The sequence below is a fragment of the Saccopteryx leptura genome, chromosome 3 (genome assembly GCF_036850995.1).
Source record: "Saccopteryx leptura isolate mSacLep1 chromosome 3, mSacLep1_pri_phased_curated, whole genome shotgun sequence".
Lineage (NCBI taxonomy): Eukaryota > Metazoa > Chordata > Mammalia > Chiroptera > Emballonuridae > Saccopteryx > Saccopteryx leptura.
In genome coordinates, this window is record NC_089505.1 from 190,742,261 (window position 1) to 190,764,446 (window position 22,186).

General features: G+C 39.7%; 1 protein-coding gene across 4 annotated transcripts in view; it reads right to left on the minus strand.

Annotated features, from left to right (window-relative positions):
- The window catches only part of MCUR1 (mitochondrial calcium uniporter regulator 1), a 33,218-nt gene extending 12,728 nt beyond the window's left edge, over positions 1-20,490 (minus strand). For 3 of the 4 annotated variants that reach the window (XM_066377090.1, XM_066377092.1, XM_066377089.1), the window contains exons 1-6: positions 19,962-20,485; positions 10,680-10,799; positions 5,670-5,773; positions 5,252-5,353; positions 4,326-4,367; positions 3,477-3,548 (exon numbers count right to left, since the gene is read on the minus strand). In XM_066377090.1, the coding sequence (XP_066233187.1) occupies positions 3,477-3,548; positions 4,326-4,367; positions 5,252-5,353; positions 5,670-5,773; positions 10,680-10,799; positions 19,962-20,388 (867 nt within the window). In that variant the 5' untranslated portion in view covers positions 20,389-20,485. Of the gene's footprint in view, positions 1-3,476; positions 3,549-4,325; positions 4,368-5,251; positions 5,354-5,669; positions 5,774-10,679; positions 10,800-19,961 lie in introns of all 4 variants that reach the window. The other variant, XM_066377091.1, reaches the window with a different exon arrangement.
- Positions 20,491-22,186: the final 1,696 nt, after the last annotated feature.

The window sequence follows — 22,186 nt, forward strand, 5'->3', positions numbered from 1 at the left end:
AAAATCAGAGCAGAAATAAATGAAATAGAGAACAGAAAAACTATAGAAAAGATTAGTAGAACAAGGAGGTGGTTCTTTGAAAAGATCAACCAAATTGACAAACCCCTGGCAAGACTTACCTAGGAAAAAAGAGAAAGAACTCATATAAACAAAATCCAAAATGAAAGAGGAGAAATCACCACGGACATCATAGATATACTAAGAATTATTGTAGATTACTATGAAATACTTTATGCCACTAAATTCAACAACCTAGAAGAAATGGATAAATTCCTAGAACAATACAACCTTCCTAGACTGAGTCATGAAGAAGCAGAAAGTCTAAACAGACCTATTAGTAGAGAAGAAATAGAAAAAACCATTAAAGACCTCCCCAAAAATAAAAGTCAAGGGCCAGATGGCTATACTAGTGAATTCTATCAAATATTCAAAGAAGACTTGGTCCCTATTCTACAGAAAGGCTTCCAAAAAATTGAAGAAGCAATACTTGCAAACACATTTTATGAGGCCAACATACCCTCATACCAAAACCTGGCAAGGACGGCACAAAAAAAGAAAACTACAGACCAATATTTCTAATGAATACAGATGCTAAAATACTAAACAAAATACTAGCAAATTGAATACAACAACATATTAAAAAAATAATACATCATGATCAAGTGGGATTCATCCCAGAATCTCAAGGATGGTTAAACATACGTAAAACGGTTAACGTAATACACCATATCAACAAAACAAAGAACAAAAACCACATGATCTTATCAATAGATGCAGAAAAGGCATTTGATAAAATACAACACAACTTTATGTTTAAGACACTCAACAAAATGGGTATAGAAGGAAAATATCTCAACATGATAAAGGCCATATATGATAAACCATCAGCCAACCTCATATTAAATGGCATAAAACTGAGGACTTTCCACCTTAAATCAGGAACAAGACAGGGTTGTCCACTCTCTCCACTCTTATTTAATGTGGTGCTAGAAGTTCTGGCCAGAGCAATCAGACAAGAGAAAGAAATAAAAGGCATCCATATCAGAAAAGAAGAAGTAAAGGTATCACGTTTTTCAGATGATATGATCCTATACATCGAAAACCCCAAAGACTCCACAAAAAGATTACTAGAAACAATAAACTAATACAGTAAGGTCGCAGGATACAAAATTAACATACAAAAGTCCACAGCCTTTCTATATGCCAACAATGACATATTAGAAAGCAAACTCAAAAAAATAATCCCCTTCACAATTGCAACAACAAAAAAAAAATACCTAGGAATAAACATAACAAAGAATGTAAAGGATCTATATAACGAAAACTACAAAGCATTGTTAAGGGAAATCGAAAAAGATACAATGAGATGGAAAAATATTCCTTGTTCATGGATAGAAAAAATAAATATAATCAAAATGGCCATATTACCCAAAGCAATCTATAAATTTAATGCAATTCCCATCAAAATTCCTATGACGTTCTTTAAAGAAATGGAACAAAAAACCATCAGATTTATATGGAACTATAAAAAACCCCGATCAGCCAAAGCAATCCTAAGGAAAAAGAATGAAGCGGGGGGCATTACAATACCTGACTTCAAACTATATTATAGGGCCACGACAATCAAAACAGCATGGTATTGGCAGAAAAATAGACACTCAGACCAATGGAACAGATAGAAAGTCCAGAAATAAAACCACATATATATGGTCAAATAATTTTTGATAAAGGGGCCAACAACACACAATGGAGAAAAGAAAGCCTCTTCAACAAATGGTGCTGGGAAAACTGGAAAGCCACATGCAAAAGAATGAAACTCGACTACAGCTTGTCCCCTTGTACTAAAATTAATTCAAAATGGATCAAAGACGTAAATATAAGACCTGAAACAATAAAGTACATAGAAGAAGACATAGGTACTAAACTCATGGACCTGGGTTTTAAAGAGCATTTTATGAATTTGATTCCAAAGACAAGAGAAGTGAAGGCAAAGATAAATAAATGGAACTACATCAGACTAAAAAGTTTTTGCTCAGTAAGAGAAACTGACAACAAAATAAACAGACAGCCAACTAAATGGAAAATGATATTTTCAAACAATAGCTCAGATAAGGGCCTACTATCCAAAATTTACAAAGAACTCATAAAACTCAACAACAAACAAACAAACAATCCAATTAAATAATGGGAAGAGGACATGAACAGACACTTCTCCCAGGAAGAAATACAAATGGCCAACAGATACATGAAAAGATGCTCATCTTCATTAGTTATTAGAGAAATGCAAATCAAAACTACAATGCAATACCACCTCACACCTGTTAGATTAGCTATTATCAACAAGACAGGCAATAGCAAATGCTGGAGAGGCTGTGGAGAAAAAGAAACCCTCATTCACTGTTGGTGGGACTGTAAAGTAGTACAACCATTATGGAAGAAAGTATGGTGGTTCCTCAAAAAACTGAAAATAGGCCCTGGCCGGTTGGCTCAGCGGTAGAGCGTCGGCCTGGCGTGTGGGGGACCCGGGTTCGATTCCCGGCCAGGGCACATAGGAGAAGCGCCCATTTGCTTCTCCACCCCCGCCCCCCCTCCTTCCTCTCTGTCTCTCTCTTCCCCTCCCGTAGCCAAGGCTCCATTGGAGCAAAAGATGGCCCGGGCGCTGGTGATGGCTCCTTGGCCTCTGCCCCAGGCACTAGAGTGGCTCTGGTCGTGGCAGAGCGACGCCCCGGAGGGTCAGAGCATCGCCCCCTGGTAGGCAGAGCGTCGCCCCTGGTGGGCGTGCCGGGTGGATCCTGGTCAGGCGCATGTGGGAGTCTGTCTGACTGTCTCTCCCCGTTTCCAGCTTCAGGAAAACAAACAAACAAACAAACAAAAAACTGAAAATAAAACTACCTTATGACCCAGCAATCCCTCTACTAGGTATATACCCCAAAAACTCAGAAACATTGATACGTAAAGACACATGTAACCCCATGTTCATTGCAGCATTGTTCACAGTGGCCAGGAGATGGAAACAACCAAAAAGCCCTTCAATAGAAGACTGGATAAGAAGATGTGGCACATATACACTATGGAATACTACTCAGCCATAAGAAATGATGACATTGGATCATTTACAACAAAATGGTGGGATCTTGATAACATTATACGGAGTGAAATTAGTAAATCAGAAAAAACCAAGAACTACATGATTCCATACATTGGTGGGACATAAAAATGAGACTACGAGACATGGACAAGAGTGTGGTGGTTATGGGGGGGAGGGAGGAGGGAGGAGGGAGGGGGGAGGAGGAGGAGCACAGAGAAAACTAGATAGAAGGTGACGGAGGACAATCTGACTTTGGGTGATGGGTATGCAACATAATTGAATGACAAGATAACCTGGACATGTTCTCTTTGAATATAATGTACCCTGATTTATTGATGTCACCCATTAACATTAATAAAAATTAAAAAAAAAAAAAAAAGAAACATACCAATTCTTTTACTCTGCTCTTTTCTAGATTGAAGTCTAATTTGGTATCTGTTTGGACTTTGACCACTTCATCCTAGGAGGGCAAACAACAAAGAAAGAAATCCAAAGTAAGAAACCCAAACTTTATGAGAAGTGAAGCCTGGGAGAGCTGCCTGCACTGCTTTTAGCCAGGGCGGGGGCAGGACGGGCTCACAGAGCCAGGGACTAGTGATGTGGCGAGACTCTGGCCAGTTCATGTCCAGACTCAGTCCTGTATTGGAACTTCCCAGTTATATACACAAATAATCCCCCTTTATGCTTAAATTAGACTGAATGAGTTACTGTTGCTTTTAACCTCAAGATTCCCAAGATAATATCCGTGTGGAATGTAAAAGTAAAGCTGTTTCTTGGACAACTTTGGAAAGCAAGATGGACTCGAAGTAAAACAGTCTTGTTTAAATAAAACCTTCTTTCTGATACTCACCAAAGTCTTCTTTCACATCAATGTCCTTGCCACTTAAAAATATCAAACAACTGGCACAGTAAGCATTTTAAAATCACATGTAATTCTCTAAAGACAGTCTGTTCTAAGAGAATATAAGGTTCCACATGGCTACTTTAGAGAATTTTTAATTTAAATGTGACTTAATTCCTCCCAGAACACAATTTTCTTAATGTATTTGGTTACAGACATCAGTAATTTATTCACTGGCTGAGTTCTTGGCTATATCTTCCAAAGTATACTTTTGAGACATATTACACAAATACTTAACATAGAATTAAGTTTTTAAGTACATTTAAAATATTTCTGACATATTTATTAAGTTTATGTAACTATAAACAAGCAAGCAAAGAGGAATGAGGATCTTACCATTATTTGTTGTTTTAATCGATGTAGTTCAAGTTTTACTTTCTAAAAACACATTAAAAAAAAGTCAAGGATATGTTCAGAAAGGTTAGAAGAAAAATATGAAGCTTGGTAACAAACAAATATTAGAACATGTATTTATTCACAAGGTCTTCCCTCATTCAACATGAAGTTGGCTACATTCGGAATACAACCTTAACTGAATAGTCTAGTAGGAGAAGGGGTTACATGTTGTGCCAATGGCACAATTTTTTTTTTAACACACATACTTGCCTTCAAAGACCTTGCCTTCTTTAATACCTCCTTTAATTTTTCTTTTAACTAAATGTCCTCAAACAGCTGACTTCAAGGACAAGGTAGTTTCAAACTTTACCTTTTCCTAGCAAAAGAAAAAAACCTTTGCTAGAAGGTTTCTTGCAAGACTATGACTGCAAGGACTGAAAACATCAAGGAAGATGCAAAAATAGCACTTATTTAAATGATCCCAGAGGTCACATTTTAAGAAACAAAGGGAGAGAAACTAAGGGATATTTTATACCAGCATTTATCCATAATAACCAAACATTGGAAAAATGCTAATGTAAATCACAGCAGAATAATGTGTCATGTTCATACAATACCACAATGAAAAAGCATGACCTGCCGCTGCGAGACACACTGTATGACCCCATCAGTGGAAGTTCTTGAAAAGGCAAACTAGTCAATGGTGATATAACCCAAGATGGTGGTCTCCTTGTGTAAGGAGTGACTAGAAGGGGCACAAGAGGGACTTCTGGGGTGCTGGTAATGTTCTACTTCTTGATCTGACTGGTAGTGTACACTTGGTGAAGATTCATCGAGATGTACCCTTACTGGGCATGTCTGAGTATATACATCGCAGTGTCTGAATATAAAGCATTTTATAAGTATATGTAGCTGTTTAGTTTTACCTCATTTTCTGCTCTGAGGGCTGAAAATTCACTCTTCTCCAAAATAATCATATCTTTTTTCACACTAGCAATCTGAGACATTATTTGCTGAAGAGTGATCTCCTATGAAAAAAAAAACACAATGACATAAAACCTAGTCTAGTCTAGAAAGCACACCTCCTATGGTCTCTTCCTGGTATCACCTTAATAAGAAGCCAGAAGAATGTGGCCACCCTCTGGAATAGTCAGTTTTCAAGTATAATGATTCTATAAGAGTTCACTAAATAGCTTTGAATACTTTCTATGCCACTGTAATAACCTGCCTGTCAACTCTCGTTAAAATCACTATATGCTTTTCAATAAAATATTATCCAAAAAATATATTATGACATCCTCCCTTTAGATTTCAAATTTGCAAAAGTGTCGTGACAAAGTTAACCTGTTGCATCTTGGTGACCATGTCTTTGTAGACGATATCCATGTTGGCCTCCGTGATCTTGACCAATGCAGATACAATGATTTCCGCTTGTTGAGTAGTAAACCCTAAGCAAACACAGACAATCACACTCAGCAGACTCTAGTTGTCAAAAACATATCCCTCATAGAAAGGGAGAAAGCACAAACTTACACACTGAGGTGCATGTCTGAATTCAGAAGCAGGCATAAAGCCTGTGGTAGGAGTATGAGGAGACTACACTTACAGGCTATGATGTGTCTGTCATTCTGGAAAAGTATGACATGTCTGGGTCTGTTCTTTATGCAAAATGAACAGTTGGGCTAATGGCTCTCTAATGTCCTTCCTAGCTGTCAAAACTCATGTTTTCAGAGAATGTCTAATAACATAGGGCAGTGGTTCTCAAAGGGTGCACCCTAGATTTCCAGGTGCACCCTATGGTATTCCAGAGAAATATATGCCTGTTGGGGACCAAAAAACCAACAGAGCTTTTGGAATTTAGATTTTTGGGGGACAGAGGTATGGGGAATTGGCTGTAAGCTGACAGTCTGCCCAACCCCCCATCTCACTTGCCTGATTAGGTTGCAAAAGGTTGTTCAGCTGTGGTGCTGGACTGTTTACATTAACCCCCATGTTCCCCAGAAAGACTGGAGTCAAGTTTCTTCTATCCTTTGTTTGGTGTAAAGTTAAGATGATATGTATGGTGGGGGTTTTCTGCACTTGGTAAAATTCTTGAGTTGCCTTGGAAACATGATCAGTGATCTCATTGATTTGCTAATGAACCACTTTGCCCTATAAATAAAGCAAGATGCAGTTTTCGGGCACACTTTGTTCTTGCCAGCAGCAAGTACAGGGCCATCTAGACCCTGTATTTTCTGAATTCTGCACTGTTCCCACTAGGGACCTGTAATGACTAGCTGTGCTGGTTCACGACATGTGCTCAGATATAAAAATAAAGTTACTCTATTATACCATTTCATTACGGAAATACCGCTTTTGTTAACACATCATTATTATATTTATTATTAACTCATCATTATATTGTTTTTAGATAAATACACCCAAATAAAATGGATAGATTTCTAAAAAAGAAGCATGATATTGAAGAATCCGATTCTGGAAGTGAGCAAAAATTAAGTGTAAATAAAATAGGACTTGAAGGCTGATGGGCAGAATTTAATTTATAGCACTTTCCATCACTTAACACCGAACAATCCAATTGGATTAGAAACCCATTCAAGGAAGCTTCAAGTGATTTTGGTTTAACATTAACAGAAGAAGAAGAACTGACAGCTATACCTACTGATGGTGGATTGATGATTAAACATAAGGAATTGTCCTTGAAGCCTTTTGGATTTCTATAAAAGAAGAATAAGTGGCAATATCTAAAAAAGCTTTGAACATTTTACTACGATTTTCAACATCCTCGTTATGTGAATTAGGATTTTCTACCCTCAACACAATTAAGAGTAGAAAGAGAGGAATTCTTCAATGTATTGACGAGGAAACGAGAGTTTGACTTTCAAATATATGCCCAAACATTGAAGAAATCGCTAGGGCAGAATTCTTCAATGTATTGATGAGGAAATGAAAGTCTGCCTTTCAAATATATGCCCAAACATTGAAGAAATTGCTAGGACACATCAGGCTCATGTTTCTCATAAACACAAGAATGAAAAAGCTTAACACATTTGTGCCGAGACCTGTTGAATTTACTAAATCTTACTAAGAATGTATAACAATTTTGTCATTTTTTTCTTTTTTAACCCCTTTTTATGAATTCTAAAAAGCATAACTCAAAAATTGTAACATAAAAATGTTTATTAAAAAAATGTGTATTAATGTCAGAATAAATTTAATTTTGTCTTTATTTCATTTAAATAACATAAAAGCATGCTTGGACTTTATATATTTTTCTTTAATATTTGACCTAATTATTATAACATATTTCTCAGAAATTTGTATATAGCACGCCTATAATTATTTGTAGAATTTTAAATGCGCCCGACTTTAAAAAGTTTGAGAACCACTGACATAGGTAGGGGATGCCTGTCATACAAGGTCAAGTGAAAAAAAGGTAAGACTCAGTATTATAGATACAATTTATTGCTTTGGTAATTTAACAAAGATCCTAGATAATTTTTATTTTCTGCAATGAGTGTGACTTCCTTAATTTAAAAATGCATGTATTAGAAAAAAACAATTTATTTAAGTAGAAAAGCTCACTTATTTTATATCCAGCATAAATCAGTCAAGTTATTGAGTACAGAAATAATAATTTAGCTGTTAGTTAATGTTAAATTCAGTTTTTTTGTTTTTCCTCCAGAATTCTCTTCAGTCACTAGTGATGGGGGCCCAAACTGGAAAAAAATATATTCTTTGATACTCAATAAACAACACTGAAATGAATTATATAAAGATTCACCTTGGCAGTATTACTGCTTTTAGTAGCTTTAGACAGAAATTATATTTCACACTGGAAATTCTCATAAATGCTTAAAACCAAGTTCTTAGAAAGCAATTCTATTAAATACATCCATCTATAAGAATTTCAGAAGAATCTATTGATTCTTGTAATTAATTAATGGCACATTTGTTTGAATAAAGTTATAACTGACACAATCTATAAGAGATAAAGCATGAGACAATAATTACAAAAAAGAAAAACAAAACAAGGTACAGATTTAAAGCTAACAAGAGACCTTCAAAGACCTACTCCCTTCTCTTTAGGAAGTACATATACCAAAATATCCTATTTTAAACATACTGTTTTTACTTGCCTAAATACAAACATACATTTTTAAAGGGAAAATAAATTCCACCTCAAGTTGGGTGGAAGGATTGGTGGTGTTCATCTAGAGTACACTCTACCTTGCCATAGTTACAGTTAACAAAATTAACAATGCTCCCTTAATATCATCAAACACCTAGTGGATGTTGAAATGCCCCCACTGTCTAACCTGACTGGGTATAGCTCACTAAGGTCTCCTGTTTAAAACCCTGAGGCTGCTGGCTTGAATACTGGCTTGTCAACATGATCTCAAGGTCACTGGCTTAAAAAAGGGGTCACTGGCTTGGTTGGAGCACCCAGGTCAAGGCATGTATGAGACTCACTCAATGAATAACTAAAGTGAAGCAACTATGAGTTGATGCTTCTCTCTATCAAATAAATAAATAAAAATTAAAAAATAAAATGGCCTGTCTCAAATATTTGTGTTTACAACTGGTTACTTTGAATACAAACACATAGGTCCATAAAAGAAAAAGAAAAAGCCTGAGTAAATGGTGGTGCAATAGATAGAGCACTGGCTTGGGACGCTGAGGGCCCAGGTTCAAAACCCCAAGGATGCTGGCTTGAGCAAGGGGTCACTGGCTCTGCTGTAGCCTCTTGGTCAAGGCACATATGAGAAAGCAATCAATGAACAACTAAGGTGAACAATGAAGAACTGATTCTTCTTATCTCTCTCCCTTCCTGTCTGTCTGTCTGTCCCCCATCCCTTAAAAAAAGAAGAAAAGAGCCTGATCTGTGGTGGCGCAGTGGATAAAGCGTCGACCTGGAAATGCTGAGGTCGCCGGTTTGAAACCCTGGGCTTGCCTGGTCAAGGCACATATGGGAGTTGATGCTTCCAGCTCCTCCCCCACTTCTCTCTCTCTGTCTCTCCTCTCTCTCTCTCTCTGTCTCTCCCTCTCCTCTCTAAAATGAATTAAAAAAAAATTAAAAAAAAAAAAAAAAAGAAAAGAAGTAGTAAGACTTCTGCTCATCAAGATAATTTTAGATGGCCCTCTTCTCACTTCCACTTTTCCTTTTTGGCCAATGAAAGAAGTTTTTGGTGAAAAAGGCCTACTATTTCAAGTTTGAGAAGAAAAGCTTGTAAAAATTATTACATAGTATTTGACAGCTTTTCCAAAGTACATTCAAGTATATTATTTCATTTAATGTTCAAAAGGCTCTTATGCCCATGTGACCAATGAGGAAATGGAAACTGAAGATGAAGGGGTGGCCTAGGCTAGAACTCAGCACAGCTTGAGCCCAGAGCTCCCAACTGCTCCCAGGGGCCCAGGATTCACTCCATCACCTTGACCTGGGCATGTTTAGTACATCTACAGAGGGCAGCTTTTCAGATATGATCATGTCCAACTGGATAAATAACTCTACAATGAAGTAAAAACACAGATATATTTATTTCCAAACCATAATCTAGGATATGTGAAATCCTGATTTTGAGAATATGTGTCACAGTATAGAGAATTATAATAGGCGTATTTATCCAGATTAAATATGAGAATGCTACCTATATACTAAGTGCACTTTCAACAAATGTTACATATATTAGAGAAATTTTTTATATTAATGAGTGCAATAGAAATGAGGGAAAATGCCAGTCATATTTTTTTAAAAGAACACAACGAGTTGGCATTATCAATAACTGCTGCTCAGCAACATTTTAATTTCATAAAAATTGTTAAAGTACACAAGATGCACAGTAATAAAACTTACTTTTGTGCTTCAGTAGTCATAAGAACCACTCCTGAGTTTGCTGACTTGTGCGTACATTGTTATCTTTAACACTATTTTTCCAGAGTGATGTTAAAAGAATACACTTCCTTGGACAAAATGTGAGAAAAATCTCTACTGTATCGATGAAGCAAAATTGTCGTTTAACTAAAAATAAGGACTTAAAAAAATGGGAGACTGACCAAAAGATTACCTGAAGATTTAGAAGTCAAAGAAAAATACGAGAGCCCTGCCAGGATAGCTCAGTTGGTTAGAGCATCATCTGGAGAGGTTGTCGGTTCTATTCCTAGTCAGGGCACATGCAGGAACAGATCAGTGTTCCTGTCTTTCTCTCCCCTTTCCTTTCTTGCTAAAGATCAATCAATAAATTAAAAAAAAAAAAAGAAAAATATGAGAAATTAGATGAAACCATAAGGAACTCATTATTTACTGTGCTCTTTTACGGCACTGAGTGACCAGTAAGTGGGGATGAGGATTACCATTTTCTTCGAGCAAACACACTAAGGCATGTGTGTCAAAGTAGAGCTTCCTGCTCCCAGCTGAAGTGAAATTTCTCTGTTTGCGCTCCAGCTGTTGGCATCCAGCAGAGAGGCTTAGTTCTAGAATGGAAAGGACAACACCTTGAAATAAGTTTACAGGACCTAATGACGAACACAAGCAACTCAGCAACATGAAAGTAATCAGGCATACCTCAAGAGCCTATTGTTTTGTTTTTTACAATAACTTTTATTAAGCTATAATTCATATACTACAGAACTCATCCATTTCAAGTATACAATTTGATTGTTTTTGGTATATTTACAGAGTTGTGCAAGCATCCCCACAATCAACTTTAGTATACTGTCATCAACCCCAAAAGAACATCTTTTCATGTGCTTATTGAACATCTGTAGGTCTTCTTTGGAGAAATGTCTATTCAGACCCTTTGCCTATTTTAAAAAGTTGGGTTATCTTTTTATTGCTGAGGTGTAAGAGTTCTTTATATATATATTTTAGATACAAATTCTGTATTATACATATGATTTCAAATATTCTCTCCTGTGAGTTGTCTTTCACATTCTTGATAGTGCCTTTCGAAGTACAAAAGTTTTTAATTTTACTGAAATCCAATTTATTTATTTTTGTTCTTTGTGCTTTTGGTGTCATATCCAAGAAACTACTGGCTAATTCAAGTACACAAAGATTCAAAGCTATGTTTTCTTCTTAATTAATTTACAGTTTTAGCTCTTACATTTGGGTTTTTGATCCATCTAAGTTAATTTTTATATATGTTGTGAGATGGGGGTTCAATCTCATTCTCCTGAATGATATGGATGTCCAATTGTCTCAGCACTATTGTCCCTTAAAAATTGTCTTGTGACTATTGTCAAAAAATCAATAAACTATAATGTAAGGATTTATCTCTGAGTCTTCCATTCTATTCCATTGATCTATGTGTTTGTTCTTGTGCCAGTGCCACATTTTCTTGATTACCGTGTAGTTAGTTTTGACATCAGGGAGTCCTCCAACTCTGTTCTATTTCAAGACTGCTTTTGGCTATTCTGAATCCCTTGAATTTCCATGTAAATTTTTGGATCAGTTTTATCAATTTCTGTAAAGAAGTCACTTGGAACTTTGAAAGAAATTGTGTTAAATCTGTAGTAAATCTGGGGAAGTGATGCCATATTAACAATATTAAAGTCTTCCAACCCATGAACATGGGATGTATTTACATTTATTTAGGTTTTTAATAATAATAATAATAATAATAATAATAATAATATATAGGTTTCAGAGGGTAAACTATGCTGTTTTATTAAATTTATCCCTGAGTATTTTATTCTTTTTGAATGCTACTGTAAAGGGAATTTTTAAAAATTTTTAAAGATTTTTCAGATTCTTCATTGCTAGTGTATAGAAATGGTTAGCGCTTCTAGTACATGCTGAATGGAATTATGAGAGCAGGCATCCTTGCTCCTGACTTTAGATGAAAAGCATTCTGTCTTTGCCATTAAGTATGTCAGCTGTGGGTTTTTCATAGAGCTCTTTATCAGGTGATGCAGTTCCCTTATATTCCTGATTTGTCAAGTATTAATATTATTATCATGAAACGGCGCTGATTTTTGTCAAATTTCTTTTCTTTGCCTTTTGAGATGATCATGTCCTTTATTTTGTTAATATGGTATATCACATAAATTGATTTTCAGATGTTAAATGAACCTGGTATTCCTGGTACAAAATCCCATCTGGTTATAGTGTATACCCCTTTTTATGTATTGCAAGATTTAGTTTGTTTGCATTTTTTTTGTGGATTTTGTGTCTTTATTTATAAGAAACATTGATCTGTCATTTTCTCTCCTTGTGATATCTTTGCTAAAGCCTATTTTTAGAGAGATGAGTTCTAACAATCTGTATATTATTTTCATAAATTTCTGTACACTTAACCACAGACCCAACCCATTCTGTAAACTTATTTCAAGGTGCTCATTTGAAGGAGTAGCATAGTAATGGTTTCCTGGATTCTGTACTTCATGAACCTCAAAAAAGTTTTTTTTAAAAATGGAGCAATTACAGTATCAATTTGTAATTTTGCCAAAAAAGACATTTAAACATAATAGCTTCTTACTATTATAATCACACTAAAAAAGACATTTTGATAGGCCCTGGCTGGTTGGCTCAGTGATAGAGCATCGGCCTGGCGTGCAGGAGTCCCGGGTTCGATTCACGGACAGGGCACACAGAAGAAGTGCCCATCTGCTTCTCCACCCCTCCCCCTCTCCTTCCTCCCTGTCTCTCTCTTCCCCTCCCGCAGCCAAGGCTCCATTGGAGCAAAGTTGGCCAGGGCGCTGAGGATGGCTCCACGGCCTCTACCTCAGGTGCTAGAATGGCTCTGGTTGCAACAGAGCAATGCCCCAGATGGGCAGAGCATCGCCCTCTGGTGGGCATGCCAGGTGGATCCCAGTCTCCCCGTTTCCAACTTCAGAAAAATACAGAAAAAAAAAAAGACATTTTGATAGCAAAGAATAAAAAGGATGGGCAATGTAAAATTAAAACCTTTAATTTAAATGTAATAAACATAGCTATATGCAAATCTTGCTATATATCTGTCTTCCCTTTCTTTATTTTTATGATTTATTTATTTATTTATTTATTCATTCATTGATTTTTGGAGAGGAGAGAGAGAAAGAGAGAGAGAGAGAGAAGGGGGGCAGCAGGAAGCATCAACTCCCATATGTGCGTTGACCAGGCAAGTCCAGGGTTTTGAACCAGTGACCTCAGCGTATCCACTGCACCGCCACAGGTCAGGCTTGTCCTTCCTTTTCAATGATGCCAGGTGTTGTAGAAGAGTGGTAGAAGAGATAATAGTCTTCTAGTGACTCAAAGTTCAAAGCTTTTCTCAGTAGGTTTCCGAGATGACCAGAAAGATACTTCAGCTAATCAACTCCTATTCTCAATCCTTTACCCCTAAACACTCTAAAAGAAACTGCAAAATAAGCAACAACATGACATGGACAGGACCCACAGATCTGATTCTTCTCTGTAAGCCCAGAGCTGTCGTTTCCAATTTACTGGCTACTTGGAAAGAGTAGGGTTGCTCTGGTTACAGTGAGATCAAGAGATCTAGTAATTGCCTGACCAGGTGGTGGCGCAGTGGATAGAGCGTCGGACTGGGATGCAGAGGACCCAGGTTCGAGACCCCGAGGTCGCTAGCTTGAGCGCAGGCTCATCTGGTCTGAGCAAAGCTCACCAGCTTGGACCCAAGGTCGCTGGCTCAAGCAAGGGGTTACTTGTCTGCTGAAGTCCCACGGTCAAGGCACATATGAGAAAGCAATCAATGAACGACTAAGGTGTCGCAATGAAAAACTGATGATTGATACTTCTCATCTCTCTCTGTTTCTGTCTGTCTGTCCCTATCTATCCCTCTCTCTGACTCTCTCTCTGTCTCTGTAAAAAAAAAAAAAAAAAAAGATCCAATAATTGCTCTGTAGCACACACTACTGGCAGATTGACAAATATAAAACGCAACAACTAGCCCTGGCCGGTTGGCTCGGCGGTAGAGCGTCGGCCTAGCGTGCGGAGGACCCGGGTTCGATTCCGGCCAGGGCACACAGGAGAAGCGCCCATTTGCTTCTCCACCCCTCCGCCACGCTTTCCTCTCTGTCTCTCTCTTCCCCTCCCGCAGCCAAGGCTCCATTGGAGCAAAGATGGCCCGGGCGCTGGGGATGGCTCTGTGGCCTCTGCCTCAGGCGCTAGAGTGGCTCTGGTCGCAACATGGCGACGCCCAGGATGGGCAGAGCATCGCCCCCTGGTGGGCAGAGCGTCGCCCCCTGCTGGGCGTGCCGGGTGGATCCCGGTCGGGCGCATGCGGGAGTCTGTCTGACTGTCTCTCCCTGTTTCCAGCTTCAGAAAAATGAAAAAAAACCCAAAAAAACGCAACAACTAATATCTGTATGTGTGTGTGTAATGGTTAAAAAAAGGTTCTTAGGTTAAAAAAACCACTAGCCTATCCTATGAGGTCCTTGCCAAGGCATACAAAGCCTGTTCCTACTTGGCTCACACTTACCTTTTCAGCTTTCTTTTTAGCCAGCTAAACTATTCTGTTTCTTTAACTTTCTTTCATACTTTCATTTGTTCCCTTTTCTCAACTGGTAAATTTCAAGCATCCTCTTTACCCCTCTTCATTTAATCTGACAACTTTCTAAGCACTCATTATGTTCTGGTTCTGGTTACACAATGTATAGTTCTTTCTGCTAACTCCACCCAGGCCCAGGAGCAACCTTCATTCCTCCCTTCCTTATCTGTATTCTCAGCCCATTACTGATGGCTCCTGCATAGCCCTTACTACATATATCTATGATTTCCATATCTGTATCATATATTAGTACACACATCCAAGAGCAGTCAATCTTAGGCATTTTTATATTGTTAGCATCTGGCAGAGGGCCTGGCTTACTGCAGGCCAAAAAAATATCAACTGTATCATTCCTAAGATCTGGATCATAAGACTATCTAGAAAGAAAATTTGAGATCAATTTCTTTCTCTGCTTCACCTATTGTCTTTCCTTTTTATATAAATGAGATCCTTTTTTGGGGGGTGGATGTGGAGAATCACACAGTGGCTCTGCAGTTTCACTCAGAAGTGACACTACTTCTCTTCACATTTCGTTGGCCAAAACAAGTTACAAAGATCCAGAAGAAGAACCTTAAATATGAAGTGAACAGCTCAATATTACCCCTTTTCTTAATCACCTGTACCAGCATACCCCACCCTGCTTTAATGCTCCTCACTGCACTGCTCCTTACCAGATATTATATTTACTTGTTTATTGTTCACCTTATCTGCCTAGAATATGAGCTCTGCAAGGTCAGGGTGTGTCTGGTTTTGTTCACTACTGTACCTGCAACACTTAGAACACTGCTTGGTATACATAAGGCACTCAAAACAACTTGTCATCACATGGATCAATAGAAACACAAATAGTTAATATCTACAGGTGCTTTGCCATGTGCCCAGCATTGTATTAAATGCTGTTCATGCAGTAACTTATTTGATCTTCAACTCATCTTATGCAGGATGTAGGTCTATTATGAGTCTTAATTTCCAATATAAAGAAAATAAGGCTCAGAGAGGTTGAGACATTGTCCCAGGTCACACTGCCAGTCAGTGGGCAAACCAGGCTCTTAACCTGAGAGGTTCTGCTGGGGCCACATATGATTAGGGGGCAGAGTCATAATGTCTAGGAATGGCAGCTGAGTGTCCACTACGTGTGGGGATGTGGAGATGTGGGGACATGGGGACAGGGTCTGGGAGCATGTTCAGTATACAGAGTAACAATGGCAAAAATAATGAGTACCACCAAATATTGGGTGACAGACTGTTATGGGAGGCACATCTTATTACAGGCTCATGAAAATCACAGGAGCAAGTGTTGCTCTTCACCTCTGGTCTCCCCTTTCCACATAAATGAGAACCTTTTCTTTCGTTCTTTGTGTCTAGTCTTAGGACAAAAATCGGCCTCCATGAAAAGAGGCCCTGACACAGAACAGACTTAGATCTAGAAACACTGGTGGGTGAATGAATGAATGAATGAATGCACCTCTCAAGGGTCTCTCTCTGGGCCACCCCACCCATCTTATAACTGTGCTGGGCTGTGCCATGGGTTAGGGAGCTTGTAACATTTGACTTTAGAAGTGACTTATGAAAAGTGAGTTCTAATAAGTCACTCTTATTAGTCTGGTTCCAAATCCCTTGTTTCTAATAACAGAATAACTATTCATGTAATTTAAAATAAAATACCCCCCCCACACACACAAAACAAAAGAAATGATCATGACTATTTTTTTTTTTTTTTAAAGATTTTATTTATTCATTATAGAAAGGAGAGAGAGAGAGAGAGAGAAGGGGGGAGGAGCAGGAAGCATCAACTTCCATATGTGCCTTGACCAGGCAAGCCCAGGGTTTTGAACCGGCAACCTCAGCGTTTCCAGGTTGACGCTTTGTCCACTGCGCCACCACAAGGTCAGGCGATCATGACTATTTTTTAAGAGCTAATTCCCAGTTAGATACTGCAGATTTTTCCCCCCAAAATTATCAGAATTTATTTTAATTGCAAACTTATTCCAAAGAAATAATGTTATCTGAGAAGTGGAGAAAAGGGCTGGCCACTTCCCAGTTGGCCCTCCAACCCCTGCAGTCAGAAGTTGAATGTCAGTTTGCTTTCTGTCAAAGGGAAACGTCTGAGGATGCAGCAATATTCTATCATTCAGAATACCTCTGACTCACTTTTCCTCCTTTATTGTAACAACAAAACAAGACCCAAGAACTATAAATTCCTACTAATAACCAGGAAGCAAGTAAACTGAGCTATTAAAGTGTAATATGAAAGTCTCCTTTGGGGGAACTTCTGTATAGCCAAAAGAGATTAAAAACACACAAAAGAAGCCCAAAGTTAGGATTGACCAGAGGAGGGAACCAAGTACAAGTTCCCTATTTCGTAACATGCTGAAGTTTAAGTAGCCCTTCTTAGAACCTTCAGCATCAAACAAACCACCAAGATAAAGACAAAGGAGCAAAACTCTCATTTGCTTATATTTCCTTAACTGTCTTGACTGTGTTTCCCCATACATTATCAATCCATCTACATTCTGTGAAGAATGACATCATGTGGAACTAATCCAACACTACTGCCTTGCAGATACAATGTCAGAAAACTGATGAGAAAAAACACTCTCCCCTTTGACCCATAATCTTGAATTATGAGAGGAAAATAAATCACAAGTTTCTAGTTTGTCAAAAAAGAGCACCAAAAGGAAGGCAAAGTACAGAAATAATGTTCATAAAAAGTTCTGTACAGTCAAGGTCTATAAGTTTGGTACCTATGTTTTTCTTCTATGTAATTTATTGTTTCCGATCTTATTTTAGGTCTTTGATCCAATGTACCTCATGTTCATTGATTGCAGCTTTATTCACAATGGCCAAGACATGGAAACAACCAAAGTGCCCTTCAATAGATGATTGGATAAAGAAGATGTGGTACAGATATACAATGGAATACTACTCAGCCATAAGAAATGATGCAATATTGTCATTTGTGACAACATGGATGGACCTTGAGAATATTATGCTAAGTGAAATAAGTAAGTCAGAAAAAGCTAAGAGCCTGACCAGGCGGTGGCGCAGTGGATAGAGTGTCAGACTGGGATGCAGAAGACTCAGGTTCGAGACCCCGAGGTCACCAGCTTGAGTGCAGGCTCATCTGGTTTGAGCAAAGCTCATCAGCTTGATCCCAAGGTTGCTGGCTCGAGCAAGGGGTTACTCAGTCTGCTGAAGTCCCATGGTCAAGGCACATATAAGAAAGCAATCAATGAACAACTAAGGTGTTGCAACAAAAAACTAATGATTGATGCTTCTCATCTCTCTTTGTTCCTGTCTGTCCCTATCTCTCTCTCTCTGTCTCTGTAAAAAGAAAAAAAGAAAAAAGAAAAATAAATAAACTTAAAAAGAAAGAAAAAGCTAAGAACTATATGATTTCACACATAGGTGGGCTATAAAACTAAGACTCATGGACATAGACAAAAGCGAAGTGGTTACCAGAGTGGGGGGTGGAGGGGAGTAAAGAGGGATAAATATATGGTGACGAAAAATAATTTGACTTTGGCCTGATCAGGCAGTGGCACAGTAGATAGTGTTGGCCTGGGATGCTAAGGACCCAGGTTCAAAACCCCAAGGTTGCTGGCTTGAGTGTGGGCTCACCAGCTTGAGTGCAGGGGGTTGTGGGCTTGAGCCTGGGATCACAGGCATGATCCCCCCATAGTCGCTGGCTTGAGCATGGGGTCACTGGCTCGGCTGGAGCCCTCCGGTCAAGGCACAATATGAGAACACAATCAATGAAAAACTGAGGCGCTGGAACTATAAATTGATGCTTCTCATCTCTCTCCCTTTCGTGTCCCTGTCCGTCCCCCACCCCCTCTCTTGCTAAAAAAAGAAAAAGAAAATGACTTGACTTTGGATGATGGGCACACAACAAAATCAACAGTTCAAATGCTATAAAGATGTCACCCCATTAAATTTAATTTCTAAAAAAAAAAAAGTTCAACCATCTCCTCATAATTACAAGACACTTACTTGCTTCTCATTCCCCACCATCTGTATATAATAAAGCTGTGGTCACTTTGTTGCTGGAGCAATCAGTTTCTCCCCAGCCAAAGATATTCTTAAATTTTAGATGTAGCCAACATTTACTGGTTGTTTCTGTTGGAGGGGTGTAGGGGCGGGAGCTACCAGAGCGATTACTGATGGCTACTGATGGAAAAGTATATACTCCCAAAGTGATATTGTTGCCATGTTTGCTAATAAACATTACCCAAAATGATGACATTTTTATCAACGATTTGCTATCTAAATGAGCCTGTTTAGATTTCCTTAATCTCATGTAGAGCAGTGACTGTCCTCACCCCCTTCAAGTATTTAGTTAAATGCCACCTTCTCAATAAAACCTATTCACATGATGCTATTAAATCTTAACTGGAGGCCCACCTCACTTTCCAACTCTTACCACCTCTATTTTTTCTTACAGTATTTATCAGACTGTGTATATATAAACATTATATATGCATATGTAAATTGCTTGTGTCCAAAAATTATAACTGTATCTATTTAAACATATATGTATACTTTCTCCTTTGCTACAATTAAGCTCCAAGAAGGAAAATATTCTGTTGACTGATAAGATTCCAAATATCTAGAATAGTGCCAGGTACAGAGTAGGCGCTGGTGCCTAATGAATTAACGAACCCATTAGAGTCGAAAATCAAATTGTAAAACATCCTTTCATTTCCCAGAGCTCTGCTTCTCAAACTTGCAAGCCTCCTACACTCTTCATACGAGTCGCGACAAAGTGATTACCTGGCAAAACAGCCACCTGTACGCGGGCGGGCGCCCAGGGGTAGCTCCGCACAGGGCGTGCACCAGCTCACTGCCCCGGCAGGCACCATCCTCCCCACATCCTTTCCCAATTTTCCGCCAAAGCCCTGGCGCCGGGATTCCCAGTAACTGAGCTCTTCTTAGCTAGCCAAGAGCTAAGGGACCAGGAGAGCACGGACCAGATGGGCGGGGCCAGATAGACCTTCGTTCCCAAGCCCTAGGAAGAAGCTGGTGACCTCAAGTGACCGGACGCTGGGTCTCCCGGCCTTCTCTTGCGGAAGGTCACAGCCAAAGCCCTCTCCGCTCGCTGCCACCGCCACGTGAGGAGATCTCCTCTCCTCAAAGCGCCTGACCCTACCTCTCCTGGAGGAAGCGAGGGCTGACACTCGGCAGCTGCACAGGCGGAGGGCACCGGCGGCACAGGCGACACCTGGGGCGAGGACTGGCTGGCACCTCCACGCGCCGCCGCGCCCGGCTACGCCAGCCCAGGCGCCCGGGCGCGAGCGTTCCCAGTCTCCCAGTGGTCGGCGCGGGGCGGCGGCGGCCAGGCGCGGGGAGGACGCCAGCACCAGGAGGAAGAGCGCGGAGGCCTGGGACGCACCGCGGGCCGCCAGGGCGCGGAGCTCCCGCGTCCCCAGACCTTTTGGGAGCGTAGACAAGCAGCGGCGCGCAGGGCCCCCGAAGCCGCCCGGGCATCCGTAGCGGCCCGCGAGTAAGAAGAGTAGAAGCCGCCGGCGGGCCAGCAGTCGCCTCGGCCCCACTACCAAGACAGAGCCACAGTCCATAGCAGAGTCTGTCACTGGCCCGGGCACGCGCTCATGGCGCTCGTGCGCAGTCACGCGCGGCCCAGCCGGAATCTGACTGACTTCCAGTTAGTGGGCGGGGCTCCAGGCGCGCGTTCCAGAGGGCGCGGGGCGGGGCGCGGGGCGGCCTCAGACTACACTGAAAAGGCAAGTCCCCTCCCGCTCTGTAAGGCAACAGGGTGGCCTGGGATGGGGCATTCCGGGAACTCGACTGAGCTCCCGCTGTCCTGATTTGCATAATCTTTACATTGGTGTCCTTACAGAGAAATTTATGACCCTGGCACCCTTCAGACTTCAGTGAAAAGTTCCAGCATCACCGTGCTGCCCTAGGTTTTACTATTTCTGTCAGAAGTTCCCAGGGTAGGACGCAGGGAACCTTTTAAGGAATTAACAAGGCCAAGGAAGGAGCAGTACATAGTACCTTTAAATTAAGGCTAAACTTTCGGATTCTTTATTTTTTCTTTTATTTATGATTTTAATTTATGTTTACATAGATTCAAGTGTCTCACGGAATATATCTCCCCCACCCACTTATTCCCCTTGCCCCCCCCCCCTCATGTTCCCCCATGCCTTCCCCCCTTCCCTCCAGGATTTGCTGTCCTCTTCTCTACAATGCTGTGTTATGTATATATAATTTCATTAATCTCTTTCCCTTCTCTGATCCCATCTTCTCTTCTACTGTCCCTCTGACCGCTTTCCCTCTGATTCGTTCTGTTGCTCAGTTCACATTGTTCATTGGATTCCTCAAATGAGTGAGGTCATATTGTTGTAAGGTAACAAAAAGCTGCAAATTAATATTAATATTTTGGGAGAAAAGGTCAGGCTTTCCTATCCTTTCTTTGGAAAATGGAGGAAAAAGAATATACAAGTCTCCTGACTTACAAGGACGACTAGGGTCATTTGGTTTTAAGTTCTCTGAAAGGATTAAAGTTATCTGAAGAACTTCCTTTCCCTTTCAATAAGAGACAAAATTTACGTACCAGCCTACACTGATCTTAGCTCTCCCTCCCTTCCTGGAATCCTGAGATTAATGTGTACCTCTAGGCAAAGGAGGAGAGATAGACACTAAGATTTGTGAATGTCTTTGATTGTATTACCTTGAAAGTTAATGTTTCTTGTAAATCCCCTAGACAAATGTTAATCTTGTTAAAGTAATGTAAATCTTTTCAAATGTTATAATCTTGTTAATGATTGTGTCATGCTGTCATGCCCCCCAACATGTATGTGGTCAAAGGGTATATAACCAGCCCTTGAAAAATACTCAGGGTGCACTATTTGGGTTTGCAATTGCCCTGTGTTAGCCATATGCGGCCGGCATATTTAGCAAATTTTCCTCAATAAAACTCTTCAAAATTCATCTGGACTGGGTGTCTCTATTTGGACTCAATAAAGTGAGGTACAGTGCCTTTCAGAATCTGGGGTACAGTACTTTGTAACAATATGATATTTTTCTTTCTCTGCCTGTCTTATTTCACTTAGCATGGTAGTTCCCAGGTCCGTTCATGTTGTTGGGAAAGGTAAGATTTTCTTCTTCCTCACAGCCGTGTAGTATTCCATTGTGTATATGTACCACTGCTTTTTAATCCACTGACAGACACTTTAGCTGCTTCCAGATCTTGGCCATTGTAAACAATGCTGCAATAAGCATGAGGGTGCATTTCTTCATTTCTTCTTTTGAATCAGTGATTTGGTATTCATAGGATATAGTCCTAAAAATGGGATAGTTGGGTCAAAGGGCAGTTCCATTTGTAATTTTTTGAGGAATCTCATATGGTTTTTT